At 28.2% G+C, this 17,823-nt stretch overlaps 5 protein-coding genes across 10 annotated transcripts; 2 read left to right on the top strand and 3 right to left on the bottom strand.

Moving 5' to 3' along the window:
* Positions 1 to 1,649: 1,649 nt before the first annotated feature.
* On the top strand, positions 1,650 to 4,869 carry LOC127066845 (uncharacterized). Of its 4 annotated transcripts, none has more exons than XM_051001055.1 (8): positions 1,650 to 1,981; positions 2,913 to 3,087; positions 3,178 to 3,314; positions 3,432 to 3,653; positions 3,767 to 3,954; positions 4,085 to 4,286; positions 4,347 to 4,428; positions 4,506 to 4,869. In XM_051001055.1, exons 1-8 carry the CDS (start codon positions 1,663 to 1,665, stop codon positions 4,699 to 4,701), a joined length of 1,521 nt encoding a protein of 506 aa, XP_050857012.1. In that variant the 5' UTR covers positions 1,650 to 1,662; the 3' UTR covers positions 4,702 to 4,869. The 4 variants fall into 4 exon arrangements, with proteins under 4 accessions (XP_050857012.1, XP_050857016.1, XP_050857014.1 ...); XM_051001059.1 differs by having other exon boundaries at positions 1,840 to 1,981; positions 2,566 to 3,087; XM_051001057.1 differs by having other exon boundaries at positions 1,854 to 1,990; positions 2,566 to 3,087.
* Positions 4,009 to 5,823, bottom strand: LOC127066863 (uncharacterized). Its single transcript, XM_051001100.1, has 2 exons — positions 5,455 to 5,823; positions 4,009 to 5,373 (listed from the first exon to the last, which is right to left on the bottom strand). The coding sequence occupies exons 1-2, from the start codon at positions 5,623 to 5,625 to the stop codon at positions 4,999 to 5,001; spliced, it is 546 nt and encodes a 181-aa protein (XP_050857057.1). The 5' UTR covers positions 5,626 to 5,823; the 3' UTR covers positions 4,009 to 4,998.
* Positions 5,824 to 5,947: 124 nt separating this feature from the next.
* On the top strand, positions 5,948 to 10,145 carry LOC127066827 (centaurin-gamma-1A). Of its 2 annotated transcripts, none has more exons than XR_007782513.1 (13): positions 5,948 to 6,367; positions 6,448 to 6,680; positions 6,764 to 6,905; positions 7,029 to 7,160; positions 7,259 to 7,416; positions 7,505 to 7,644; positions 7,757 to 7,955; positions 8,030 to 8,132; positions 8,223 to 8,450; positions 8,516 to 8,633; positions 8,826 to 9,038; positions 9,149 to 9,261; positions 9,376 to 9,394. XR_007782513.1 is itself a non-coding variant. In XM_051001027.1 (13 exons), exons 1-13 carry the CDS (start codon positions 6,202 to 6,204, stop codon positions 9,550 to 9,552), a joined length of 2,154 nt encoding a protein of 717 aa, XP_050856984.1. In that variant the 5' UTR covers positions 5,951 to 6,201; the 3' UTR covers positions 9,553 to 10,145. The 2 variants fall into 2 exon arrangements, 1 of the variants encoding a protein (XP_050856984.1); XM_051001027.1 differs by having other exon boundaries at positions 5,951 to 6,367; positions 9,117 to 9,261; positions 9,376 to 10,145.
* Positions 10,146 to 10,290: 145 nt separating this feature from the next.
* LOC127066843 (probable cytochrome P450 6a13) lies at positions 10,291 to 13,756 on the bottom strand. 2 transcript variants are annotated; one of them, XM_051001053.1, is made up of 6 exons: positions 13,531 to 13,756; positions 12,935 to 13,325; positions 11,948 to 12,473; positions 11,597 to 11,818; positions 11,197 to 11,448; positions 10,291 to 11,090 (listed from the first exon to the last, which is right to left on the bottom strand). In XM_051001053.1, the coding sequence occupies exons 2-6, from the start codon at positions 13,274 to 13,276 to the stop codon at positions 10,912 to 10,914; spliced, it is 1,521 nt and encodes a 506-aa protein (XP_050857010.1). In that variant the 5' UTR covers positions 13,277 to 13,325; positions 13,531 to 13,756; the 3' UTR covers positions 10,291 to 10,911. The 2 variants fall into 2 exon arrangements, with proteins under 2 accessions (XP_050857010.1, XP_050857011.1); XM_051001054.1 differs by having other exon boundaries at positions 13,589 to 13,721.
* A 1,021-nt stretch (positions 13,757 to 14,777) lies between these two features.
* LOC127066842 (probable cytochrome P450 6a13) lies at positions 14,778 to 17,802 on the bottom strand. Its single transcript, XM_051001052.1, has 7 exons — positions 17,646 to 17,802; positions 17,490 to 17,551; positions 17,001 to 17,388; positions 15,974 to 16,499; positions 15,623 to 15,844; positions 15,214 to 15,465; positions 14,778 to 15,108 (listed from the first exon to the last, which is right to left on the bottom strand). The coding sequence occupies exons 3-7, from the start codon at positions 17,340 to 17,342 to the stop codon at positions 14,924 to 14,926; spliced, it is 1,527 nt and encodes a 508-aa protein (XP_050857009.1). The 5' UTR covers positions 17,343 to 17,388; positions 17,490 to 17,551; positions 17,646 to 17,802; the 3' UTR covers positions 14,778 to 14,923.
* Positions 17,803 to 17,823: the final 21 nt, after the last annotated feature.

The raw sequence follows: 17,823 nt of genomic DNA, 5'->3' as shown, positions 1-17,823 counted from the left end.
TTCGTACGGTGATGGATCTTAAATACCTGTTTTCAAAATGGAAGGGGAAATCCCTTTCAGGGATATACCGCCCTCAACAATTGTTACCTTCTCATAGGTAGGACAGAAGAACGACGACTTAAGTGACAATGGTTTAACGGTTTTCTGACTGATTAAATATTTTATGACCTGCTGAAAGAAGTCCGAGATTACAGATCGTAAATAAATAAATTTGACCAAACGTAAATTTTGCAGATTAAATTAACAGTAATAATTTTTTTTTAATATAGCAACGTTAAATCGTATTAACTTTTATGTCATGAAAAAAATACTAGTACTATGTCAATACGAGTTATGAAAAAGAAAGATATGTTTAAGTTAAAAATGAAATAATATATATTTATGATGATTTAAAGAAACTCGTCGGTCATTAAAAGGGTATTCTTAATTCTTAAAATTTCTTATACGTGTACAAACTAAAAAATAGTATTTTCTCTCAATTTTTTTCTAAACATTTATTACATTTTCTCATGAATGGTTGTACCGAACAATAGGACAATATACGAATGAAGTCAAACGATCGAAGTGAAAGTTGATAGTTATTTTTACTTCTAAACATACTATCGTTTTATAAAAACGAAATTTTTACAAATTTTGTTATCCACGTTTCGAAAATGATTGTTCTAATAAGTAAAATCTTTTTTTTTTCTTTTGTAAAAATTTCTACACGTCTTCAGTTTTTATTTTTAGAAAATTGCATACTTTTTAGTTATCTAATATTATTTAAAGTTAATTGTATGAAGATAGTCATTAAGAAAATTAAAAAAGATTGGCAATAATTATTATCGAGCATCTATATAATAGAATTAACGATTTAATATTTCTTTACATATGTATTTCAATGATTGAAAATTAAAATTTACGGTATACATATCTATACATATTGATATATTGCATAATACATGTCGATATATATATATATATATATATATACCCATACATACACATATTTTATTGATTAAGATTAACACATAAATAAAAAAGAAAAAAAAAAGAGAAAATATACACGTGGTTTATATTTCTTTTTAGTAAATAAACGTGATGTAAATGAAAATGCGACGAGCGTGTTTTGGGACTGGGTAAAATTTAGAGGAGGAAGGAAAAGAGAGAAGACATCGTCGGATAAAAAAAAATTGTCGTTTATTTTGAGATCATCGTTGGTGATTGTGGGAGTAACTTGTCTCTATAGTTGAAACAACCTTGCGTTGGTACACGTAATATACATGGAAAACTATTTATAAATTTATAACAGTGTGAGCGGAGTCTTATTATTTACCCAAAATAAAATTGGTCGCGCGGCGGGAACAGGTCGGGCTCGAACGAAGCGCGATGATGGCTTCTTAGGCTTATAAATATCGTTGTTAGGAACAATAACGAGTCTTATAGGAGATCTTTGAGAATTTGTGATGTTTATTTTTTGCGAAAGAAGTGAATGGGGAGAGGGGGAAGGAATATTAAGAAAAAAGAAGAGAAGGAGGAAGGAATGAAAATAGAAAGGAAGGATGAATATTATTTCGATGAAAATAAATAAAAACGAAATTAATTCGGTGAGGATGAAAATATTAGATTTTTATGAGAGAAGAGGAAGAGAGTAGGTGACGAAGGTGGAGAACGAAGACGAAGATGAAGAGGAGGAAGAGGAAGAGGAAGAGGAAGAGGATAGAGGAAGAGGAGGAGAAGGAGGAGGAGGAGGAGGAGAAGGTGGTAAAGGTGGAGGACGAAGAGGAGGAGGAGAAGGTGGTAAAGGTGGAGGACGAAGAGGAGGAGGAGAAGGTGGTAAAGGTGGAGGACGAAGAGGAGGAGAAAGAGGTGGTGAAGAAGGTGGTGGAGGGGCGACAAGGTGGCCAGAAAGAAATGGGAGGTCGACGAATATATCGATTTCTTCTAGTTCCACGGGCAACGGACATGCGTCGGCATTCGGAACGTCGGCTGGAAGTCGACGGTAAGAACGGTACGACACGAAAGGCCATATACTCGCGAGAGAGTCAACATCGTCATTTCAGTTCCTTCTGGATTTCGTTCGAAACAAGATACGCAATGTGCTGTTTACGCGCCACGCCTTAAACTTTCGATATCTCGATTACGATACAATATCCTTCACGATCCTTCCTCGATCATCCTCGATATCTCGAACGTCCTCGAAAAGGATAATTATTCTAATTCGTCGATTCAAGTGCACGCGTGCGCGCGCGCGCGAGAGGACGAAGCGATGATTCAATTAAAATTCATTAAGGGGATTATACATTCCTGTTTTATGTATTGAACGCGTTCTTATATATTCGTACGTTGTTGCTTATTCCTTTTTTTTTCTGTTGTTTTTCGTTCTTCGTCTTCTTGATTATAATTAATAAGGATACATTTTTTTTTAGCTTTTTTTTATTCTTTTTTTTTTTTTGGTACATCTCCATTTTCCATCGAAAAATAATACGATCTTTGTATCGCACGATGATCGTTTAAAAATAAGACAAATAAAATGTATGTATATCATAGATGTAATCTCATTGATAAGGACATTTCTGTTCGCAGTATCGCCGCTTTAAAGTTATCGACTTCGAGTGAGAAGAACAGAAGCAACAGATTCCTACGATTCATACGGAAATCGCAGAAGAGAGACCATGCCGGTTTTAGCAAAATTCTATGCGTAACTATTATATTCGCGTGAGGAGATTCCCAAATTCGATCATTCTTATTTCTTTCTTTTCCCTTTTTCTTTCACTCTCCTTGCTTCTTGTTGTTTCTTCTTTATTTCTTTCAACGAAATCGAAGGAACGAAAAAAAAATGCAGCGTGTCCTCAGTTTTCAAATGGCTCGTGGATTCAGTGAATCGAGCGAATTCGTAACGAAACGCATGTGTTTTTCGTTCCTTTTCTCAGTCGGATTTCTTTGCCTTCTTTGCGGCTTCCTGCTTGGTCGTTTTGCATCTGAAAGGTCGATAGAATTTCGGGCTGAAAGGAAACGACTCGAATTTGCCGGCAATGGTTTAGAACACACGGAACATCTTCGTCAATTTTTACTTGAAAAATTAGCAGAAACAACGACCTATGAAACGTACAGTTTTTATATATATATATATATATATATCTTATGAAAAAATTGATTGTATTCAAAACATTAATCAAATTAATTTTTATCAAACAGAAGTCGGACAACTTCTATCGTTAAAGAGGTAGAAACATTAAAAATCGGCGAAGCACTATCCGATTTACCGATTTTTCATCGAGTTATTAAAAATGGTTCTTTCGTTGTTGCTACGTCTCCAGGATCTCGAGAACCTGGTGAGTTTATCGTTTATGTGTTTGTGCATGTACAGATATATATGTGAGTATCTATATATCGACAATTTTGTATAATTTCTTATACTATATCATAAAATAAATATTTGAAATATTTAGACAGGTTTGTGGTCTTATCTGCAAGTGGAAATGGAATTGGTATCGCGTTAGAATTAGTGAAAGTATTAAATCAAATTCGGACGGAATATAATTGGAAATCACGTCGTACGCTCATTTTTTGTTTATTTTTGGGTTCTTTAGATATTTGCCCGACTATGATGTCTAATTTTATACGACATAAGATCGTTGCCTATATCGCTTTGTACGACGACAATTTGCAAGGTTGGTCAATATTTTTATTCAATATTTCACTTATAATATAATAACAGATTAATCAAAGAGATAAAACATTCTTGTTTATAAATGTTTCCAATTAAAAAATTGTTTCTTTACAGGTAATGGTAATTTTATTTCTGCTGGATCAGATGTGATACAGTCTATAATTTTCCAAGAAGTTACTATCATTAGAAATTTAAATTCTCCTCAAAATCATAATGTATTTGATCTAAATAATGAGGCATATCGCGACGTTTTATTTCCACGTCTTGCATTGGATATTCCACATGTTGTGTTTTCCTTTATGGTAGGTAATTTAAAAAAAAAAAAATATGTATATATATATGCATGCATACACATGTGTGTATATTGCTTAATTTATTTCAAATATAAATTTACAAAAGTGTATATTTCATTGTTCTTATTTTTTTATTTAGAAAAAAAATAATTCTGTAAACAATGAAAGTGAAAACAATGAAAGTTTCAAATTACGTCGAATTCCTTTAACACAATTAGTCGGTGACACTATTTGGAGATTGTCTGAGAGTTTAGTCTTTCATTGGAATACAAAATACTTTAATGACACTATCATTGATGTATTGGAAACCATAAACATATCAAAGTTTCTGGATATCAAAGGTATTTCATAATTATTTTATTAGGTGTATTAAAACTATTATTGAAAATATTCTATTTTAGATGATATTAAAAAAACAGTAGAACAATTAATGTCTAGTGTACAAATTCTTAACCAAAGGATTGATGCAACTGATGGTAGCAAGTAAATATGTTTTAAATTTTGTGCTATAGTTATGCAATATTAATGTTATCATTATCCATTATACTTTTGTTTTTTAGGTCATTGGATACAAGAATATTGAATGACATATTAATGGACTTGGACAGATCACTTTTATGTCCAGATAAATATTTTCGTTCTAAGACTGACTTAGCTTCATTTCATATTTTGTCGGAACAATCTTCTGATATGTTAAGTTATTTAACCGAATTACAAAAATGTTACAATACTGCTGTTCAATTGTTACAAGAATGATGATAAAAAAAAAAGAAAAACAATAGAACAAAGTTAAACATTGATATTAAAAAGATATATGCACATTTTAATTGACTGTGGTAATATCAAAATATTATCACTAAATACACTGCTATTATAAAATTATGTACTGTAAACTTTTTATTATAAAAATAATTTTAATTTAAACATTTTTACAAGTTTCTATTTCTCGTTAATAATATTCCAATCGAAAATATTTATATATTAAAAAAAAAAAGAGTAAAAAATATATTTATTTGCGATTAATAAAAATATAAATATACCTTATCTCTTTAATCAATGTACACTTGAAGCTCCATATCTAATTTCTCTTTCAAATTGAGAAGCATCAAGAGTTCCTTCTATAGCTTCACAATTTGGATTGAAAACAGAATAAGCACTGAGCTCACCTTTTTTTTTAGGTCTCGACCTCGTATTTAAACAAATTAATACTAATGTAGATATTACAAAGTATACAGCTCCAAATTCTATCTCTATTGCAATTATATATAACGTAATCCATAAAGAAAAATATAGCAAATATATTATTTTAGTCATAAGGCTGCATTGCACATTATTAGTATCATCCTCCAAACTTTCTAAATCTTCTGCATTCTCTAAATTCTCTATTCTTTCTTTCGATATATTTCTTTGGTCTGATGTTTCAACAGTCTAAAAATCCAAATTAAATATTATTAAGAACATTAGATTAATCAATGTAAAATTTGTGAGACAAACGTTCTTCCGGAATACCTGACATAATTTTTCTGTCTCTTCGTTTGATACTTCGTTTGACAGTCTTTCCAAAGTTACATCAGAATTTCCATTCCATGGTAAAACGCCCTTTATTGAACTTTTAAGTGATTCTATCATTTCTTCTTTATGTTTTTTACGTCTATATGCTTCGAGTCTTGCCTTCATCATTTTCTTTTAACTTCTTTAAATTACACGTCAAAGTCATTTTGCGTATCCACCATATTGATGGATATAATAGGCGGGTTCGTATTTGTCATAGAGTTCTGAATCGTTAATGAAAACAATTTGTCTCCGTTTTATTAAATGCAATTATAATAAATTTTATTGTTTTAATAACACTTTTCTTAATGAAAAAAAGTAGTTTTTTAATCTTATATATTATATCAAATATAATTTAAAAGTGACGCATTTATTGAGTATTTGATACGTACGTTTATTGGTTGCAAGAGTCGAACCAATGAAAATACGCCTTAAAGTTAAGTATTTGCCTATACGAAGATATCTAAAATGTTCATGAAAAGGTGGAGTTTATTTCACGTAACCTATTTATTCGTCGCAATCTAATAATGTTTATAAATACTTCAATCTGACATATGTTGCGTGATAACTGAACGGCCATTAATAATTGAATTATGTAGAGGTTATTTAATTATTAAGGACTTACCACGATGCTACTGAATGTAACATTTTTACAATAATATGCAACGATCGTTCATTTAAATAAAAAATAATAATTTGAGGAAAATGACAACTGGCCAAAGCGGGCACGATCATTCTCTCGCAATTCGACAGGAAATTCAACGCTTTGAAAGTGTTCACCCATCGATATATGCTATTTATGATCTAATAGATCTTATATCAGATACGCATATTGCTAAACAAATACGTGAACATGTCGTTGCTATAGAAGGTACACAATTAAAATTTTTTAAATGTTATGTATGTTGTGTAGATCATATTTATTATATATTCCTTTAATTTTGGCTTTAGACTCATTTGTGAATAGTCATGAATGGACGTTGGCTAGAGATGTTCCAGAGTTACATCTAGGAATTATCGGTTCATCTGATTCAGGGAAATCAGCATTAGTTCATAGATATTTAACTGGTTCATTTATGCATGAAGAATCTCCAGAAGGAGGGCGTTTTAAAAAAGAAGTATTTATCAACGATCAAAGTTATTTGCTTTTAATAAGGGATGAGGGAGGAGTACCAGAAACACAGGTATTTTTAAAATAATCAATATTACTGTAAATTGATAACTTAAGATATATATATATATTTTTTTTATTCCTTTCTCTTCTTAGTTTTCTGCTTGGATAGATGCATTATTACTAGTATTTAGTTTGGAAAGCGAAGAAAGTTTTTCAATACTATGTCACTTCTATAACAGAATGTGTTCTTTTCGAAATATGTCTGAAATACCAAAAATACTTGTAGGAGTACAAGGTTAGTATGTAAACTTCACTTTATATATTAAATTAAAGATTAATTCAGAAATTCAGCTTATTGTATTCAAAGATTCGTTCTTAATATCTTTTATATATTTGATTTAAAAGATATTTTTTTTAGATTCAATTAATGATAGTAATCCACGTGTAATAAAAGATGTAAGGCCAAGAAAATTAGCATGTGATTTAACATGTCCGTACTATGAAACATGTGCTATTTATGGTTTGAATGTTGAAAGGGTTTTTCAAGATGGTAAATATATATTAGTTTTTTTTTTTTTTTTTTTTAAATATAACCATGTGGAAGTAATAATGATAAAAAATATATTCACTTAATAATTAATATTGCAGTCTGTCAAAAAATTATTCAAAGTATATCTATGAAAAACTTCAGATGCAATGGACAATACTCTATTGAAAACGAAATAAAATACCCTGTACCAATGACTCCAAAAAATGTACAATTGGTTACAAAAGAAATGGAGATGACAAATTCATTAAAAGTAGATGTAAGATAAATTAGAATTATATTTAATATTGCTAAAAATTTAATACACTTGTGTTAGAGTCAACTTACTGAAGATATTTTATATTTAGGGATCTGAAAAAGATGAAGATTCTAGATCTATTCATAATAGTAATACACAAACTGAATCAGGAATGAATGATGGTTTTCATAATACGCAAAATCAACATGGAGAGTTACGATCTTCTATTTTAACTCCAACTACTATCAGGTTTGAATGACAAATTTATATATATATATTAATACTAAGTTATATCTATATATATATAAATTAGAATATCTATATGATTTTCTATAAATATTTTATAATAATCTTTTTGTAGAAAATTTAGAAGAAAGTCTAATATATTTACTCCATCAAAAAAAGAAAAATATAACATGGGTGAAATGGGTGTTGGTAGAGAAATACCAGTTAAACAAGGTTATTTATTTAAAAGAAGTAGTAAATCTTTAAAGGAATGGAAAAAGAAATACGTTACATTATTGGAAGATGGACGTTTAACTTATCATTCAAGTTTACATGTAACTATGAACAAAAATAATATAATTATTCACTTACTTACTATTTGATGAATTTATAATTAAATCTATTTTAGGATTACATGAATGATAGTAATGGTAAAGAAATATTGTTACAATATGTGACTGTAAAAGTGCCTGGAAAAACTCCAAAAGGTTCAAAATTATCAAATACTCAAGGTAAATATTACGTCTTTAATATAAGGATATTATTTTAGAAAAGATATAATTTAGAGAAATAATAATTATTATATGTATTGTAATTTTTAGAAGATAGTTTTGAATTTTCTATCATCTCATTAGAAAATAAAACTTGGCATTTTGAAGCTAATAATGCTGAAGATAGAGAGAGCTGGATTTCTGCTATAGAACAACAAATACTTTCTAGCTTACAAAATAGTGATGGTGAAAAAAAGAATGAGACAGATGCTTTTAAAATGCATTGTATAAAAAATAAAGTCTCTGGAAATGATGCATGTGTTGATTGTGGTGCGCCTAGTAAGTAATTACAAACAATGGGTAATTATAATTACTAATAACTTTTATACTGAATGTTATTTTAGATCCTGATTGGGCTAGTTTAAACTTAGGTGTGCTGATGTGCATTGAATGTTCTGGTATACATAGAAATTTAGGATCACATATTTCTAAAGTCAGATCATTAGATTTGGATGATTGGTCGTAAGTATAATGTACATCTGTACATAACTTTTATATATATATATATATATATATATATATATATATATATATATATATATATAGTTCTTTATCAGATATTATTAAATTTTTATATTCATATTTTTTATAACAACAAATTTAGGTATATGGTTTGATTATGAATTATGTAAAATAATAATGCATTAAATGTAGCGCAGGTCAATTAAGTGTAATGTTAGCTCTTGGCAATGACATAGCAAATAGTATCTGGGAATATTGTTTGAATGGAAAACAGAAACCAAACCCAGAGTCAACAAGAGAAGAAAAAGAACAATGGATACGATGGAAATATGAAGACAAATCCTTCTTACCACCAATTAATCCAAATATTTCTTTAGGAAAGTTACTTATTGATTCTGTTTGCCGGTGAGCTCCAATATTTTTTCTGAAATTATGATAAAGTAATATTATGAAAGTTATTTATTTTTTCTGTTTAAAATATAGGGGTGATATGAGGGCATTTACTTTATGTTTAGCTAGATGTAGTTACGAAGATATTAATATCTCTGTCAGCACCGAAGATTTACGAACCCCGCTTCATTTAGCTTGTGCAACAGGAAATTTAGCTATGGCTCAACTTTTAATTTGGGTTCGCATTATTTTTATTAATGTTATAAAAAATCTTAAGTACATGAAAGATCTAGATAGATATATTTAGAGTCTAATTGTCAATCTGATGATAATTATGTATCAAATATTACAGCATAAGGCAAATCCGCAAAACTTAGATCATGAAGGACGAACGTGCATGTCTTATGTACGAGCACTTGAACGAACACTTGACAATTCCTCAGATTCTATGGAAATGCAAAAACTTTTGGAGGTATTGGAACAAGCTAGTATTTCTGGTATAGAGGATGTAGAAACATCTCAGTATTAGAATTTTCATAATACTTTAATAAAATAAATCTTATGTACTTATTGTATAAAAATCTATACAATATTGATTTTTATACAATAAAAATCTATACTATATTGATTGATTTTTATACAATAAAAATCATTTTTATAATCCACAATATTGTTATTTGAATTCCAATTGAAATATAATAATTAGAAATATGGTATACTTAACTGTTACATTGTGGATTGCACTAATGATTTTTTATGTTATAATACGATTCTTAATTGTATTGTATATGAAGCAGTGCATACCATAGATGACTTTTCCATATTTATTGTACACTTTTTTATCTATTGAATCATATATTTCTCATTAGAAATAAATTTGTACATTACAAGTAGTTTGTAACAAAAAATCGTAATTCAAAATATAGTTATAAAACGTTCGTGTCGATGAAAGTGGATATTGATAATAAAGCTAGGTATATATATATATTGTCAATGACTGAGAGTACAAAGCACTCATAAATCTAGTTATATTTATATGTTTAAAACGTCAAATGTAATCAAAAGACGCTTTTACGACTTTTATTTTAATAATCCTATAGTAAATATGATTCTTGCACTAAATTTGTTTAACTTATTTTACAACCTTTTAATTAATATGGTGTTATGCTAATATTACGTACTATATATACCAGTTTTATACGATTTACCCAAATAAAGTTTATTTCTTACACGTTGACCTCAAAGTTTTAAAGATAAAAATGATAAGTAACGAACAAACAATTTTCACTGTCGAAGGCTCGTGACATATTGATTTATTAACATCTTTTGGATTAAGCCAGACAATCGACAATGTATATATATTTTGTTTACATTTCTCTTCCAAAGTCAAATTACAATCATAGTAGTTATTTTAAAAGCTATTTATGTCTATATATTCTTATCGTGTGCATGTATGTGTGTGTATGTGTGTATGTTCAAATAAGTTTTTATAATCTTTATAGAATTTTTTTCAGAAAGAAATGAAACAAATTATTAATAGATTAATGTTTAAACGGTGGATTAATCTATTTCGTTATTAATTTTATCTAACTATAACGATTTGCTAAATTTATATTTAACAAATCTTAATCAATTAATTAATATTATTTAAGTAAAAACATTTTAATTGTTTATAATAATATCTTAATGTTAAACCATAATTGATAACATATTATTAATAATATTAATCTCCATTTTTTGATAAATGAATAAATAATAATAATACTATATTCTTTAATTTAACAATTAACAATATTATTAATATTACAATGAACGAAACTTAAATATTAAATGAATATATGTATGTATTTATATCCATAGTCAAGACGACACATGTAGATAAACGCATTTAAATGTTATTTTCATCAACTTTTTTAAATTTGAGATGCATTCCGTTCAATGGAACTAAAATAAATGAATTTGGATTATTTATATAAGGAATTGGAGATTTTTCGCAGGTTTCGACTTTGAATTTCCTCAGTATTTTTATCAATCCTATTTTACTTTGATATGCAGCGAATCTGGCTCCTAAAAAACGAAAAAAAAAGACAATACAATTTTTTTAATTGTATGAATTTAATTATATGAATTTACGTGAATTCATTAAGATATCATTTTCATTTATTATAATTACCAATACAATTTCTTGGACCGTCCCCAAAAGGTAAATGAGACATTGGATGCCTTGTTTTTTCATTTTCATGACTAAATCTTTCAGGTTTAAAGGCATCTGGTGAAGGAAAAATTTCTGGATCTCGTTGAATGGCATAAATAGGTATCCAAATTCTCGTTCCCTTTGGTACTGAAACCTTATTACTTTCGAACGTATAATCCGATATAGTTTTCCTCATAAGAAATGTTATTGGTGGATATTTCCTTAATGTTTCTAAGCGAATATTATTATTATTATTATTATTAGTAATAGTAGTAGTATTAGTATTAGTATTAGTATTATTTACCTGAATGCTAAATATGATAATACTTTTTAAAGATTTGAAGAAAAAAGAATAGAAAAGTGATCTAGAAAAACCTACCGCGAAATACTTGATCCAAATAAGTCATTTCTTTAATATTTTCATATTTCAATGTCTCCCCGTGTGTTTTATATTCTTCGTAAATTTCTTGTCGTAACTTATCTTGTACCTCAGGATTCAAAGCTAATTCATAAAGAGCGTTACTCATTGTCGTAGACGATGTTTCAAAGCCCGCGAGGAAAAATACAAAGACTTGTGCAGCGAGAAGATTATCCGTAAATTCTAGATTACAATAAGAATTATTTATAGTATTAATAAATAATTATCTCCTCTCTGTTTTTCTCCAGCGAAGAACTTTTTCCAAACGAAATAAATGATTCGAAGCAAACGAACACGTTTATAAATACGTACCAATTCCGTTTAATTTTTCTGGATCATCTTTCAATTTCATAAGAAGATTAATGAAATCGTTTCTCACAATATCGTGTTCCTTCCTATAATTTATAGTATTTACTACCAATTCTTGGAAGAATTTCGTAACTTTATCTCGTCGAAGAATATAGCCGATTAATTTGTAAGCCTTCGGTGTCACAGTTCTAAGTCTACTTCTTAATACATTTAGAAAATTAACTTCGAAGATCGATCGTCCCATTTTACGAAATTCACTGTCTTCATCGCCGATCGAATTCATTTCTAATCCGAACGCACAACTACCGATAACGTCCGTAGTAAATTTTGCTGTTAATTCACGACACTCGATCGGTTCGTCTTTTGCCACAAGTTTTTCTATATAATTTTCAAAATGATTCCCGCATTCTAATATTAAATTAAACATCTCCTTTAATTTACCCGAAGTAAAAATTGGAGAAAGTTTCACTCTTAATGGTCGCCATCTTTTTGGTTCCAAACTAAAAAGATGTTGCGATAATGGTTCTACCTGAAGAAAAAAAAAATATTAATAATAATTGATGGATATTATTATGTATTTACATATACTTATATCTTTTCTCTCTTGTTTGAAATTGGAAAATAATATTAAAGAAAAGATGCAAGTGATTTAAGATACTATATCATATACATATTCACGAAAATTTTTTTAAATACCTCAAGAATTAATAATTTCTCAACCATATCAAGATATTTCATTTTAGGTCGTACGATAAGAAGATTAAACGAAAACGATAAAGAAAGGAAGGTTTCTATTAAAATAATTCGAATACATTATTGCACTTGTGAAGAAAAAAGAAACATGATCGTGAATATGTAGTCCACCTTGTACCATTTTCTTCTTATTTCATTCAATCAGTTAGGACTTTTAATTGTTACAATTCCATGAATCATCTCGTATACTATTATCTATGCACTGCAATATGTGTGTGTGTGTGTGTGTATTAATACCTTTTCGAATACTGTAATTCCACGATCCGAAATCTTCGAAAAATCTTTTATGAGGACGTCTTTAATCAATTCAGGATCTTTTACGATCAAGATAGGAGTTCTCCTTGTAAATATGCCAATCAATGGTTCGTTTTTAAACTCAGGTTTGTCATAAAGTTCTTTCAAATAATCTCCCATAGATATTTTTCCTAACAACGTTCTTCCGGTATTTCCTACAAGTGGATATGGCCTTGGACCGGCTACACCTCGTTCTTTCCAAAAATTGAAAGTTGATGTTAGATAGTAGTACAATGCCAAGGTAACTGCAACAACTGTGCATAATATTTCGAAAGTTGTAGCCATTTCAATTTTTATTGATTTTTCAAAGAAATCGAAAAGCCACTATGACGATCTATAAAAAAAAAAGTATACATTTAAAAAATCTTTTAATTTCTTATGTAAATATATAGTAGTATGGGTCGCAAATAAACTTATGTCATTGGACGCGATACCGTATTATTCACAGTAATGGCATAAATAAATCTATCTATGCTTTCAAATTTAAAAAAAAAAACTTTCTAAATCGATTCGTAAAATAATAAAAAAATTTTTCTTACGATTAAAATCAACCTAAACGTAATAGTTTCTTGAAGCCAATTAAATAAAATCACTCACTAATGTTCAACGATGTAATTTCTCCAGAATCATTCATGGTACTGCAGGTTCTGTTCTGAGATACAGCATATATGATACTAAAGATTCAAGATTATTGAAACAAGTGGAGTCATGATGATTTGCAGTATGCTCAGTTTTATCGTATTTTCTTTATCTCAATAACTGTAAAATAACATCTTTAAGTTATCTTCTCCGCATACAAATATATCAAAATATTTGATAAAATCGTATCAAAAATTGAAAATCATTCTGTTCTCCGTAAAGTTATAACAAACCCTATATTTTATGATGATTAAAGTCCAATAAATATTTCAACATTAATTATTTGTTATCTATTTGTAAACTGATTAATTTATTTGTAAAAATTAACATATACATATGCATTACTATTTAAGCTGTATATTTATTTTTTATATATATATATATGAATATGTGATATTTATTTATAACAATTATTTATTTATGACATGCATATATATGAATGTGTTGTAACATATACAATTTATTATAGTGATTTAGTAATTAAATTTAATTTATTAATTATCTCAAAATTTATTATATGTTAATGATTATTATTATGACACACATTTTATTATTGTATAAAAATCATAATATTTATGAGTATTTTACATATAAAATTATCTTAATCTACAGTACTAAATGTGATCTGACTTTGCTTTTATTTTTTTATCATTATCCCATTAATAATTATCGTTTCTTTTTAATCCCTAATAAAATGATATTTCCAATATAAACATAAATTACTATTACCCTTAACGTTCCCGCGCTTCCTGCATTATTCAAATATTTAAATCTATAATATTGTCTTATAACTCATCAAAATTCTTCTATGTTATTAACATGATATTTTTTTTAAAAAGACTTATTACAATAGGAATTGTGTGCATAGTTTAATCTATATTTATATATACACAATAAATTTTAAAAATATGAGAAATGAAAAAAATTATATGAACCATTTTTTCATATAAATCTGATAATAAAGATAATAAAGATATAAATTTTTAATATCGCCTACTTAAAATTATTACATGTACTCTTATTATATGTATTCTTATAAAATTCAAATTTATAATCCATAGAAAATTCTTAAAACAAACTTATACTCAACATATGTAAGTTTGTATTATTTTTTAATCGTTAAAAAAAATTCTAAAATGCATGAATATAAACAGTAATAAACCTATATTCTTTATTTTAACAATCAACAGTTCCATTAATATTAAAATGAACGAAAATTAAATAATACAAAATATCTGTATACACATGTTTATATCCGTCATCAAGACGACATAAATAGATTAATATATTCATTTAAATTTTATTTTCATTGCTTTCAATTTTTTTTAATTTGAGATGCATTCCGTTCAATGGAGATAAAATTAATGAATTTGGATGATTTATATAAGGAATTGGAGATTTTTCGCAAGTTTCGACTTTGAATTTCCTCAGTATTTTTATCAATCCTACTTTACTTTGATATACAGCGAATCTGGCTCCTAAAAAACGAAAAAAAAAACAATACAATTTTTTTAATTGTATAAATTTAATTATATGAATTTACGTGAATTCATTAAGATATCATTTTCATTTATTATAATTACCAATGCAATTTCTTGGACCGTCTCCAAAAGGTATATAAGTCATTGAATGCCTTGTTTTTTCATTTTCATGACTAAATCTTTCAGGTTCAAAGGCATCCGGTGAAGGAAAAATTTCTGGATCCCGTTGAATGGCATAGACAGGTATCCAAATTCTCGTACCCTTCGGTAGTGAAACGTTATTACTTTCGAACGTATAATCCGATATAGTTTTCCTCATAAGAAATGTTGCAGGTGGATACTTCCTTAATGTTTCTAAACGAATATTATTATTATTATTATTATTATTATTATTATTAATAGTAGTAATATTAGTATTAGTATTAGTATTGTTTACCTGAATGCTAAATATGATAATACTTTTTAACGATTTGAAGAAAAAAGAATAGAAAAGTGATCTAGAGAAACCTACCGCGAAATACTTGATCCAAATAAGTCATTTCTTTAATATTTTCATATTTCAATGTCTCCCCGTGTGTTTTATATTCTTCGTGAATTTCTTGTCGTAACTTATCTTGTACCTCAGGATTCAAAGCTAATTCATAAAGAGCGTTACTCATTGTCGTAGACGATGTTTCAAAGCCCGCGAGGAAAAATACAAAGACTTGTGCAGCGAGAAGATCATCAGTGAATTCTAGATTACAATAAAAATTATTTATAGTATTAATAAATAATTATCTCCTCTCTGTTTTTCTCCAGCGAAGAACTTTTTCCGAACGAAATAAATGATTCGAAGCAAACGAACACGTTTATAAATACGTACCAATTCCGTTTAATTTTTCTGGATCATCTTTCAATTTCATAAGAAGATTAATGAAATCGTTTCTCACGATATCGTGTTCCTTCCTATAATTTATAGTATTTATTACCAATTCTTGGAAGAATTTCGTAACTTTATCTCGTCGAAGAATATAGCCCATAAATTTGTAAACCTTCGGTGCCGCATTTCTAAGTCTAGTTCTTAATACATTTAGAAAATTAACTTCGAAGATCGATCGTCCCATTTTACGAAATTCACTGTCTTCATCGCCGATCGAATTCATTTCTAATCCGAACGCACAACTACCGATAACGTCCGTAGTAAATTTTGCTGTTAATTCACGACACTCGATCGGTTCGTCTTTTGCCACAAGTTTTTCTATATAATTTTCAAAATGATTCCCGCATTCTAATATTAAATTAAACATCTCCTTTAATTTACCCGAAGTAAAAATTGGAGAAAGTTTCACTCTTAATGGTCGCCATCTTTTTGGTTCCAAACTAAAAAGATGTTGCGATAATGGTTCTACCTGAAGAAAAAAAAAATATTAATAATAATTGATGGATATTATTATGTATTTACATATACTTATATCTTTTCTCTCTTGTTTGAAATTGGAAAATAATATTAAAGAAAAGATGCAAGTGATTTAAGATACTATATCATATACATATTCACGAAAATTTTTTTAAATACCTCAAGAATTAATAATTTCTCAACCATATCAAGATATTTCATTTTAGGTCGTACGATAAGAAGATTAAACGAAAACGATAAAGAAAGGAAGGTTTTTATAAAAATAATTCGAATAGATTATTGCACTTGTGAAGAAAAAAGAAACATGATCGTGAATATGTAGTCCACCTTGTACCATTTTTTTCTTATTTCATTCAATCAATTAGGACTTTTAATTATTACAATTCCATGAATCATCTCGTATACTATTATCTATGCACTGCGATATATATATATATATATATATATATATATATATATACACACACACACACACACACACATATATTAATACCTTTTCGAATACTGTAATTCCACGATCCGAAATCTTCGAAAAATCTTTTATGAGGACGTCTTTAATCAATTCAGGATCTTTTACGATCAGGATAGGAGTTCTCCTTGTAAATATGCCAATCAATGGTTCGTTTTTAAACTCAGGTTTGTCATAAAGTTCTTTCAAATAATCTCCCATAGATATTTTTCCTATGATCGTTTTTCCGATATTTCCTATAAGTGGATATGGCCTTGGACCGGCTACACCTCGTTCTTTCCAAAAATTGAAAGTTGATGTTAGATAATAGTACAATGCCAAGGTAACTGCAACAACTGTGCATAATATTTCGAAAGTTGTAGCCATTTCAATTTTTATTGATTTTTCGTAGCAAACAAAAAGGGATGAGGATCTATAAAAAAAAAAAGAAAAATACATATATATAAACATATTTGAAAACTGTTTCAATTTTTTATATAAATATATAGTGTTATATGTCATGAATAAACTTACAATGTCCTTGAAACTTTTGCATCCAACGCGATATTGTATTATTTACTACAGCTGCATATATTCTAAATAAATAGATTTGTTTTACCAATTCTTTCAAATTTTTAAACAATAAAAAAGTTTCTAAATTGATTGGTAAAATGATAAAATAATTCTTACGATTAGAATCAACTTAGTTTCTCCTACGCGAATAAACTATAGACACTCAGTCATATTCAACGACGTAATTCCTCGTGAATCATTTGTAGTACTGACGGCTCCGTTCCGAGATGCACTATATTATATGATACAACGCTGTAGGATTCAAGATTATTACAACTGGTGGAGTCACGATGAT

Source organism: Vespula vulgaris, chromosome 10, assembly GCF_905475345.1.
Source record: "Vespula vulgaris chromosome 10, iyVesVulg1.1, whole genome shotgun sequence".
Taxonomy (NCBI): Eukaryota; Metazoa; Arthropoda; class Insecta; order Hymenoptera; family Vespidae; genus Vespula; species Vespula vulgaris.
The sequence above is the reverse complement of the archived record's forward strand: the minus strand, read 5'-3'. Positions and strand labels throughout refer to the sequence as shown.

Excerpts from the sequence above, each read along its gene's own strand:
- LOC127066845 (XM_051001055.1), top strand. The coding sequence starts at position 1,663 with ATGAAGAGGAGGAAGAGGAAGAGGAAGAGGAAGAGGATAGAGGAAGAG. Across the intron at positions 1,982-2,912 it reads ACGTCGGCTGGAAGTCGACG|TCGGATTTCTTTGCCTTCTT; the intron begins GTAAGAACGGTA and ends TCCTTTTCTCAG. Across the intron at positions 3,088-3,177 it reads GAAACAACGACCTATGAAAC|AAGTCGGACAACTTCTATCG; the intron begins GTACAGTTTTTA and ends TTTATCAAACAG.
- LOC127066863 (XM_051001100.1), bottom strand. The coding sequence starts at position 5,625 with ATGATGAAGGCAAGACTCGAAGCATATAGACGTAAAAAACATAAAGAA. Across the intron at positions 5,374-5,454 it reads AGACAGAAAAATTATGTCAG|ACTGTTGAAACATCAGACCA; the intron begins GTATTCCGGAAG and ends TTGGATTTTTAG.
- LOC127066827 (XM_051001027.1), top strand. The coding sequence starts at position 6,202 with ATGACAACTGGCCAAAGCGGGCACGATCATTCTCTCGCAATTCGACAG. Across the intron at positions 6,906-7,028 it reads AATACTTGTAGGAGTACAAG|ATTCAATTAATGATAGTAAT; the intron begins GTTAGTATGTAA and ends TATTTTTTTTAG. Across the intron at positions 7,161-7,258 it reads TGAAAGGGTTTTTCAAGATG|TCTGTCAAAAAATTATTCAA; the intron begins GTAAATATATAT and ends TTAATATTGCAG.
- LOC127066843 (XM_051001053.1), bottom strand. The coding sequence starts at position 13,276 with ATGGCTACAACTTTCGAAATATTATGCACAGTTGTTGCAGTTACCTTG. Across the intron at positions 12,474-12,934 it reads GAATTACAGTATTCGAAAAG|GTAGAACCATTATCGCAACA; the intron begins GTATTAATACAC and ends TTTTTTCTTCAG. Across the intron at positions 11,449-11,596 it reads TTTGGATCAAGTATTTCGCG|AAACATTAAGGAAATATCCA; the intron begins GTAGGTTTTTCT and ends ATATTCGCTTAG.
- LOC127066842 (XM_051001052.1), bottom strand. The coding sequence starts at position 17,342 with ATGGCTACAACTTTCGAAATATTATGCACAGTTGTTGCAGTTACCTTG. Across the intron at positions 16,500-17,000 it reads GAATTACAGTATTCGAAAAG|GTAGAACCATTATCGCAACA; the intron begins GTATTAATATAT and ends TTTTTTCTTCAG. Across the intron at positions 15,109-15,213 it reads CGGTCCAAGAAATTGCATTG|GAGCCAGATTCGCTGTATAT; the intron begins GTAATTATAATA and ends TTCGTTTTTTAG.